Consider the following 10,492-nt stretch of genomic DNA (forward strand, 5'->3'; position numbering starts at 1 on the left):
TGGGGGTTACAAATACCCTAGGTTAAGAACCACTGCTCTTAGAGATTCGAAAATTCCTGAATTCTTTAAATAGAATCTGAATGCTCTTATAATAATCAGTTAATCTCTGGGATATTCTGTGGGCTGTTACACCTATGTAAATTATTATGCACTCAATGATTGGTATTTGTAAACATCGTGTTTAGTTTTTCGTGTGTATGAATACATTGGTAATCAAAATCAATCCAGGTCACTAGCGGATCTGGTGGAGGGGGCCCACTTGGGCACGTGGCCCCCCATGAAAAATAATGAAAAAATAATAATACTGAAGATTTAGATAATAACATCAATGAAAAATATAAAAATGGAAAAAAAATAAAAATCTATTATAGAAATAATAAAATTTTGAGAAAAAACAACAACAATAATAATAATAATAATAATAATAATAATAATAATAATAATAATAATAATAATAATAATAATAATAATAATAATGGATTCGGTATACATATACATTTGTATGTATGTATATATGCATATATATACTGTACATATATATGTGTGTGCATGTATAATATGAAAATTGGTGGCCCCGCCCACTGGAAATTTTTCTGGATCCGCTAGTGATCCAGGTGCATTCTAGGTCGTGAAAAAAGACTGTTATGTATTTAAGTAAACCAGCAACATCTTTACAATTCAAATAAAGGCGTTTTTAATTTCCTCTTTAAGTTAATATCTTTGTTGGTTGTTCAATGGCTGTCGTAAAATTTATTGTCATTATGACAGCCCTGACCATGATGTATGCGGGACTTAGTAACAGGGTAAAATATTGACAGATTTTTTACAATTATTTATCTAGTGCTGTGCAAACAAGTACTTGACCTTGATTTTTATTGAGAAACCATGACTGTCGAAACTTTTAAAATAAACTGAGAATTTTAGCTTCTTATATAGACAAAAAGTTGTCCATTTTTTCCTATTTAATTTTCATCTCAACGCTTGTGGGTAGGTAATTAGAACTACTTGAAATGTCTTAAAAACTCCACAGAGCATGGAGATATATACCAGGACCATAATATCATACTCTGAGATTTGTTGATGTGATTCGCTAGTTCAGGTGAGAAGGATGGTATCTGCCAGTCCTGGTATCTACTATACGTTCGCAGTAAGGTGAATATTAAGTTGGGAAGAAAGTGGAATTTAATCAAAATTATAGCTCTGAGAGAGAGAGAGAGAGAGAGAGAGAGAGAGAGAGAGAGAGGAGAGAGAGAGGACCTCTTTGACGTGACAATATCATTAGTAAACGACAAAATCCAGGATTTTGACATAAGTACTAATGCTTACGTAGAAACAAATACTTTTATCTTTCATGCTACTAACGAATTTGCCTCTAGAAGAATGATTGGTAATATAAACAGCCCTGAATATTCAGAATCCTTCTGAGTAATCAGCCGCCTCGCCTCTTTTCTATTGTTTTTTTCCAAGATGCTTAGGATAAAGTTCCTGGCGTTCAGTATTTCGAAACGGTGATTGCGCGCGCGCGCGAGTGTGTGTATGTGTACGTGTGCGCATGTGAGTTGGTGTGTTTGGTTGTTTGCGCAAATTATCAAAAAGGTTTACATAGTTGATTTCCAAGTGTGTAAGCACATTTTCGTCCGTTCATGTGGAACATACAAACGATTTTATCGAAAATATTTCTATCTAAACATTTGCTCGAGTAACATAAGAATACTTTTTCTGCACGTGACCGTAGTCATTCGATTATTATTTCAATTATGTCTTGAATAAAATCAGTAGAATGATTTCATATTTGAGTCAAAAGTAAAATTCTTTTATACAGTCAGCTTTTATAAGCAGTCGACCAGATATCAATCCCCTGGGTTTCTTTCCATGGTGTTATATTAAGAATATCGTGCATCGAAAAATGGGACATCACTGATCTCAAACAAAAGATCACTGATGCCATTACCACCACTGATGAGGCTATGCTACAGCGAACATGTGGCAAAGAAATCGAGTGCCATGTGATGTGGCTTCCCCGTGCAACTAATGGTGCCCATAGAGTTGTATTGAATGAGGCAAAACTTCAGTATATATTTCTTATTTGCAATAATTTTTCACATATTTGTCCGTTCATTTGTTTTTATAATATATTTTAAATATCAAAGGGACTTATATATATATATATATATATATATATATATATATATATATATATCTAGTATATATATATATATATATATATATATATATATATAATATATATCTATATAATGCCCTCTTAAGTTCTCAGAATTCTTGTGCTTTTTTTGGATATGCTTGTAACTACAAGCCGAAAATCCAAACGGAAGAAATTGAAGAGCCCAGAACGCGGTCGTGGGAAACGAACCACATTACCATATTCACAAGGAGAGGTCAGCATTTGACCTGACTAGCTGAGGAGGATAAGTCTATTGCCTCTCCTTCATACATATACCTATCGTTTTCAGATATATTTACAGGAGTTGGAAGACCCATCTCACCATCGTGAGCTGGGCAATCATTTTATTGCTTTTTAGGCTGAACAGGCATATGTATGTGTACGAGGTAATAGACTTATCCTTCTCATTAGTCAGGTCGGCAACGCGACCCTCCTTGTGGATAATAATAATGCGGGTTTGCTTCCGCAACCGGCGTTCTGACAGGGTCTTCAATTTCTTCCGTTTGGATATTTCAGCCTCCGTAGTTACAAACATATCCAAAAAGGAAAAGAATTCCAGAAGTTAAGAGGGTATTGTATATTAGAATTACATATGTGTTCATGAAAAGTGTCCAGTAGATTCTGCATATATATATATATATATATATATATATATATATATATATATATATCTTGTATATGTTTTAGTTTATTTTTGCTTATGCGAGAGCATTGTTATATTTTATACCTGAGAGTCACAGAGTAACTGTCTTCCATTTAAAAGCATAATATAAGGAATTCACCAGTCAGGGTAGGATGTAAGTTATTACCAGATTATATTGAATTTGATTAAGAGGCTATTTGGGGCTTAACATTCGGAAACAGACAAACAAACACACACTCATTCACATACTTGTACACAATGCACACACAAAACACACACACACACACACACACACACATTACACACACATATATATATATATATATATATATATATATATATATATATATTTAAAATATTCTGCAAAGTATATGCATTTAAGGCTTCGTTTGTCAGTGAGAAGAATTTTAAAGTAACCGTTTATCATTAACACTACTCTTGGGCAAGGGAGGTTGTTGATGGGAGACCTATGTAGCTTGGGATGTGGGGGTGGGTGAATGAGACAAGTGGATTGCATGTCTTTTAATTATGATTCTTTTTCTTGCAAGTAATCAAATTTTAATGATCAGCTTAGAGCGGTACCGTAAGGCTTCATGCATCAAGTAGCGTAAATGTTGTTTGGCAACATTTATTTGTGATCATTGATTTCTAGCATGCTGTCCTGCCGCCCCATCGTGGAATAGTTGAATAAGTAGTCATGACTCGGTCTGCGCCTATGACTGGTGTCTGATGGATGCTTTTGATGGAGAGGGAAAGATTTTTAACGATACATTTTAAATCTTTGATGGGTATCTCATGAATAAGCCTACCCTAGATGGAGGGGAGATTCAATTAGGCTTGCTTTTCATTTCTTTGTTTAACAGTGTCCAGTGAATACCACTGATGGAGAGGGAGAGGGTTTCAATGATGCATACATTTTTTTTCAGTATATAAAGAATACCCTAATCTCTCCATCTTCCTCCCACCCACCAAAACCCTATTCTACCTGACATCCCATTACTCCTTAAGAGCAGTGCTAATGATGTACGGTTATTTTAAAATTCTCATCACTGACAAACGAAGCCTTAAAATGCATAGCTTAATAGAACATTTTCTGCTCAAAATGATTTTTTCTTTTATTTCCCAAAATATTTGCATAAACTCGTGTCTTTTATGAGGGCAGTACATATTCAGGTTTAAGGTTAACAAACGAAATATTTTGCTGCAAAAATAAAAATATATTTTAATATGTGCAAATAATGTGCAAGAAAAGAACTGTCCTTAACAATTATCAGCTGTGCCTGGACTTATGCCAAGGGTGCAGGGGTATTCCTACCCCATTCATTTTCATAACTGTTCATAGATCAAGCGCATTAATGATTTCCGAGATCTCTTATTGGGATTCAGGCTCTGGATCAGCACTTCACTACCCGAGGAAGTATTTGTTAAGATGACCGGCTCCAAGACCTCCCAATTTCTTGAAGCCTCCTCCAATGTGGCTTCCATGACTGTATCCCTTGGAATGACTGAATCCGTTGGCATACTTTTTGGCACCCAAGAGACCACCGAATCCGCCGAATCCACCGCCTAATCCACCATTTAGGCCTAGGCCTCCAATTCCAAGCAATCCTGGCTCGGGATCAGCACTTCGTTTGCCGAGGAGGTGTTTGTTAAGATGGCCATATTTCAGCCCACCAGCTCCTCCGAACTTTTTCAGGATGTGGTTTCCATGACTGTATCCATTGGAATGGCTGAATCCATTGGCATAGTTTCCGGCACTCAAGAGTCCACCAGCGCCGCCAAATCCACCACCCAATCCACCATTTAGGCCTAAGCCTCCAATTCCAAGTAATCCTGGCTCGGGATCAGCACTTCGTTTGCCGAGGAGGTGTTTGTTAAGATGGCCATATTTCAGCCCACCAGCTCCTCCGGAACTTTTTCAGGATGGTTTCCATGACTGTATCCATTGGAGTGGCTGAATCCATTGGCATAGTTTCCGGCATCAAGAGTCCACCAGCGCCGCCAAATCACCACCTAATCCACCGTTTTGGCCTAAACCTCCAATTCCAAGTAATCCTGGATCAGCATTCGTTTGCGACTGTTTGTTAAGATGGCCTTTCAGCCCACCAGCTCCTCGAACTTTTTTCAATGTGGTTTCAAGTAAAAATTGAGTGGCTGTAACCATTGGCGTAGTTATTGGCACTCAAGAGACCACCAAATCCACCGAATCCACCGCCTAATTTTTAGGCTAAATGTCAATGCCTGGCCGATTCCAGGATCAGCATTTTGCGAAAAATAACATAACCAAGACCTGGAAATGAAAAGTAAAAATTATTTAGATCTTGAGAGACAAGGGGAAAAGATATGAATGACAGACTATTTTCCTAAATGTATGTTGCTAAAGCATTTGGAAAAATAAATATTTTGGTACATTTCATACTGTAAAGTCTCCAGGGCGAGTTGTATGAAAAAGCATACACAGGTGCCTGTATAAATTTCGTTCTCTAAATATAATGGTTCAAGTACACACATTGCTGTCCACCACTGGTTCTGCTATAATGATCTGGAATTGTGCAAAACATTTAAACAACTTCTTCATAGTCTGTGTGTCTGTAGGTGTGTGTCTGTGTTCTGGGGATAAGTCTCAAAGTACATTCCCATCTCACCAAAGATATCATGGTTGGATGTTTCCACCACCGACTTCTACAAGGCAACGGTTGTTCGTGTTCTGTTGTCGACCATCTACAAGCCCTACCTTTATATATGAATGGAATATAAAGGAATTCACCTCTCTTAGTCAGCCTTCAGCCACGCCTACATTTTGGAAGAGGGTGGCACATGCCATGAATACCTCTCTAAGTTAAGATATGACCTTGATTTATGAGGATTTTTTTAGATATATTTAAGTTTTATCCTTTTTCGTGTAACGAATGGTTTAGCAAATGTATCAGTCTGTGTGTCCGTGTGCGTGTGTGTGTGTAATTGTCTAGATCCTTTTTTAGTGTTTCTTAACTTGCTTCCTGTATATTGACATGAGATTTGTACTAAAGGCTTTATAAGCTATGATAGAAATTAAATTTTCCATCTTGACTGTAGTCAAAAATGTTTCCTTATATCATTAATCACACGTCAGTCTTTCCATGGCGCGTGCTTTTCTCCTCTACCTGGAAAAACTTGGAAATCGAGGCATTTCGTTATGATATTTCTATATTTCTCCCCTTTTTCAACCTTTCCTACTCCATATAACGGTTATAAACCCCATCTCAGTGTAATCTGTCCTTTCTTTTTTTTTTTTTTTTTACCTAAATCCCCAAATGATTTCTATAAGAAAGAGTGGGTTTATTGATTCCTTTGATTATTCAAAGAGCTCTCGCTACCCTCCATGTTATCGTCCGTTGAATGGTTTACTTCTTTTTTTACTTAGCTTTCATCTAGAGTGTTTACTTCCTGATAACAATGAGCCAACTACTTTCTTTATTCTGCACCCATGCTAAAATTTAACCCTTTCCAATCTTTCTTCCGATGGACTAAACTTCTACAGTGTGATTTTCTTGAAAATTTCCCGTACTCTGTCTTCCTACTACCATTCTTTAATCCTTTTCCTCATTGACCTTTCTCAATTCGTCACATCAGTTACGTTAAACAGTGCATTTCATCCACAAAAATATTTGCACCATGGTGACTCATCCCGCACACCACCAATTCAAAGTAGCAAAGAGTTGTGACCTTTTGAGGCACCCTAGAGTCTAGGGGAGACTTGTTCGGCAGGTCAACACTGTTCCTGACCATTCATTTTGTATTTGTGCTTCATTACACATTTCGAACTTTCGTTGCTCATGCAAGTCCAAGCCTCTCAAGGTCTATAATTACCATACGTAGGCATCTGTTATTTCAGGTCCATTATCACTCCATGAATTTAAGGCAAAGCTGGTTATCCATCACCTATGATTGCTTTACCCCCTGAGGCTATCCTCCACAACACTTTGCTATTCTTTTATTGCATGAGGGAAGGGTGCCTGTTGTTTTCTTGAATAAGGATGCCTCTACACTCATTTAGGATCAACTGTTCATAGATCTTTACTATTGTATCCTGCAGAGTGTACTACAATACTAAACAAGTAAAAAATGAGCCGAAGTTTCTTCGGCTCAATAGAGTTTTTTGTACCATCGTATGAAGCCGCAGTGTCACGCCTCCGGAATCGGACTCGGCGGTGCCAGACGCACGATCCACGGCTAACCTTAACCTTAAATAAAGTAAAGACTACTGAGGCTAGAGGGCTGCAATTTGGTATGTTTGATGATTGGAAGGTGGATGATCAACATACCAATTGGCCAGCCCTCTAGCCCCAGTATTTTTAAGATCTGAGGGTGGACAGAAAAAGTGCGGTCGGATACACAAAGCAATCTCAATAGTTTTCTTTTACGGGAAACTAAAACCAACGAGAATTCGTTCTCGTTATTGTTATGTCCCAAATCTGTAAGAAAGACCGAAAGGTCCTGAATTCTTTAAGGTGTTTCTGAATGTTCTCTTAAGTTCTGTTAAGGTCTGGGATAACCTATGGGCTGTTAACTTAGTGTAAATTATCATATAATCAGTATTTAGTTCTTTAGTAAACATCTGATATAATTTTTTTGATATAAATACCTCCATACTTGAAATGAACGTGTATTATCAATAGTGAAAAACGACTGGGCCATTTCATGTGAGGAAACCAGCAACTTTTTTATGCTTCTGCTTAGGGGAGTTTTATTTTGTTATTCAAATCGATATCTTTGCCGAATGCACTACGTAATAATAATTGGTTTTTTATGGTTCCCTCCATGAGACAATCAAAAGTAGACAGTACCAGACCACTGATATTCTCTAGACTTTTTTTATGTAGTGCTTAGCAATTTGCAAACAATTTCTTAATCTTCTCTTCATAAAGAACTCCGGCCCATCGAATGACGATGCATAGAAAAAGGGCTTTCAGGAGACAAAGACTTTTATGTTAAAAATTTCTTATATTTTTAAAAGAATCCATTACATTGTCCTATTGTTAAAATCACCGGAATATGGAAACTGAACTTTTTTCATTGTTCATTTCTAAATTTAACGCTCATAATTAATAGACTGAATATATTTGAAATGTGTTGAAATTTCCCCAGAGCTTGAGGATACCACCATAATAATAATAATAATAATAACATACAATGTTCTGAGATCTGTCTGACGGTAGAATTTTCGTCTCAAAGGTTTCATGTTGAAATTTGTAGCTTCTACTGTAGGATCGCTGGATGATGGACACAGCAGTCAAGAACGACAGTTAGATTTAATCATAATTATACATCTATATCAGAGCGAGAGAGAGAGAGTAGGGAGATTTTCGAGGAGAGAGATTTGAGGAGAGAGACAGTTTTGAGGAGATTTTGATGAGCGTCAATGCCCCTCACCTCGGAACAAAGCGAACTCGAGAGAGAGAGAGAGAGAGAGACAGACAGACAGACAGACAGACAGACAGACATAAAGCTCGGAACTAAAAAAAAATATTAAAAAACTATAAAATCTACGATTTTGAAGAATTTAGTAAGAATTGCATGGACACAGTCACTTTAACTGTCCAAGGTGCTACCGAATAGTCTTTAGAAGAATCATGGGTAAAATAAACAGAACTGAACTTTTAGAATTACTTAGAGCAATATATACACCTCTCTCCTTTCTACGGTTTTGCCAAGATACCTGAGATGGAGAACGTAATGTTCCTTCGTTAGAAACTGTTTGCGTGTGTATGTGTTTGTATGTGCGTGTGTGTGTATGTGTGTGTTTTGGCGTACAGAGTCACGATGTGGCTTCCATAATAACTATAATTTTCTTGGCAACTTTTTAGCCGTTTTAGTAGATAAAACAAAGTGTTTTATCAAAAATTTACTTTCGAGTAGCATAAAACGTCTTCGTCTACTGGTATAATTAAATTGTATGAAGGTTCTTGTAAAGAACTTGGAGGGCACATGAAATTACAATCATTAAAAGACTCTTTCCTTTTGGGCTTGAAAAAATCGAGTGAAATTATTTCATCTCTGTGTCAGTAATAAAGTTTCTCTTGTAATATTAGCGTTTGTGAAAAACCGCCTGTGGCACAAATAGACTTTACTCATGTTACTGTTCACTAGGCTAGAACGAAGCGAATTAGTAACAAACTAGCAATGTATAAAACAAATAAATCCCGAATATCATTGCCAAATGACTGACCATATAGTCAAGTACTCTCCCAAAGTAAACATTCTAAGATTTTCCCAAGGATCCTAAAGTTTACAAAGAACAATATGCAACCAATGAAATACACAATATATGAATAGGTCAACTATTCAATAACATGTTCCATGTTATCAGTCCAGTACTCATTTACATTAGCAAAAATCCATAACAGTCCACTCAGTTAGGAATCTGAACATGAAATATTTCGAAATGAGAATTCTTCCGCTTGTCAAACAACCAAATATAATTATCATTGAATATTGTATTCATGTATTTATATTCCTAAATAAGGGATTTGGAGGTTTCTACACGTTATCGAGGAAAGTGACCAGATGTTCATGAACCGCACATAAAAAAAGAACATTGTCAATTTATTGTAGGCCTATCCGTTGCCTGATGTGTTAAGAAATATCAGTAAAGGTTTTTGTTCTTTGCAATCTTTTTCGTAACAAATAATTTAAAGCCATATGCCTAAAGGTTATATACTCATGCTATATGTATATGTATATATATATATATATATATATGTATATAATTATACATATATATTATATATATATAATATAAATATTATAAATATATATATATATATATATATATATATATATATATATATATATATATATATATATATATATATATATATATAATCAGTAGCTACAGACGTCCCTTTAATATCAATTCACTCTACCTCAGAAATAATATATTTTCATATATATTTACCGAAGAGATTTTTAGTTGATACGTAAGGTTAAGGCGTCACTGTAGTCCTGAGTTCTTGTCCTTCCTGGTTCGAGCCCCCGGGACGACGAACTTATTATCAACTAAAACATTTCCCTTCGGTAACATAAATGAAAATATATTATTTCGAGTGTAGGGCAATTGGATATTAAAGGACGTTTTTAACTACTGATTGCATATGAATCACAGTGATGTGATAAAAAGTCATATCATATAATATATATATATTTATATATATATATATATATATATATATAATATAAATATAACATAAAATATATATATATATATATATATATATATTATATATATATATATATATATATATATATACTGTGTATATGTATGCATGTATGTCACTTATTGTCACTAATTTTTGTCGTGACGTTTCTTATACTTTATATTTACCAGTTTTAAGTAAATCGTTCTGGTGTACAACCCTATTATGAATGGGTTCATATCCCGTTTGGATTTAGTTATACTGAGTTAAGAGAATTTGTGACATTGTACTTGGAGATGCATTCATATATCTATGTGTGTGTATATCTCTCTATATTATATATATATATATATATATATATATATATATATATATATATATATATATATATATATATATACATACATACATATATATGTATATATATATATGTATGTATGTATGTACAGGATACAGTTTTGAAGGAAACAAAATATTTTTCTGCAAAAAATA

At 35.2% G+C, this 10,492-nt stretch overlaps 1 protein-coding gene across 1 annotated transcript; it reads right to left on the minus strand.

Annotated features, from left to right (window-relative positions):
* Positions 1-4,230: 4,230 nt before the first annotated feature.
* On the minus strand, positions 4,231-6,046 carry LOC136841897 (uncharacterized PE-PGRS family protein PE_PGRS36-like). The gene is made up of 2 exons (XM_067109319.1): positions 6,042-6,046; positions 4,231-4,738 (listed from the first exon to the last, which is right to left on the minus strand). The coding sequence occupies exons 1-2, from the start codon at positions 6,044-6,046 to the stop codon at positions 4,231-4,233; spliced, it is 513 nt and encodes a 170-aa protein (XP_066965420.1).
* Between the last annotated feature and the right edge of the window lie 4,446 nt (positions 6,047-10,492).

The sequence above is a fragment of the Macrobrachium rosenbergii genome, chromosome 9, assembly GCF_040412425.1.
Source record: "Macrobrachium rosenbergii isolate ZJJX-2024 chromosome 9, ASM4041242v1, whole genome shotgun sequence".
In the NCBI taxonomy this organism is placed as follows: Eukaryota; Metazoa; Arthropoda; class Malacostraca; order Decapoda; family Palaemonidae; genus Macrobrachium; species Macrobrachium rosenbergii.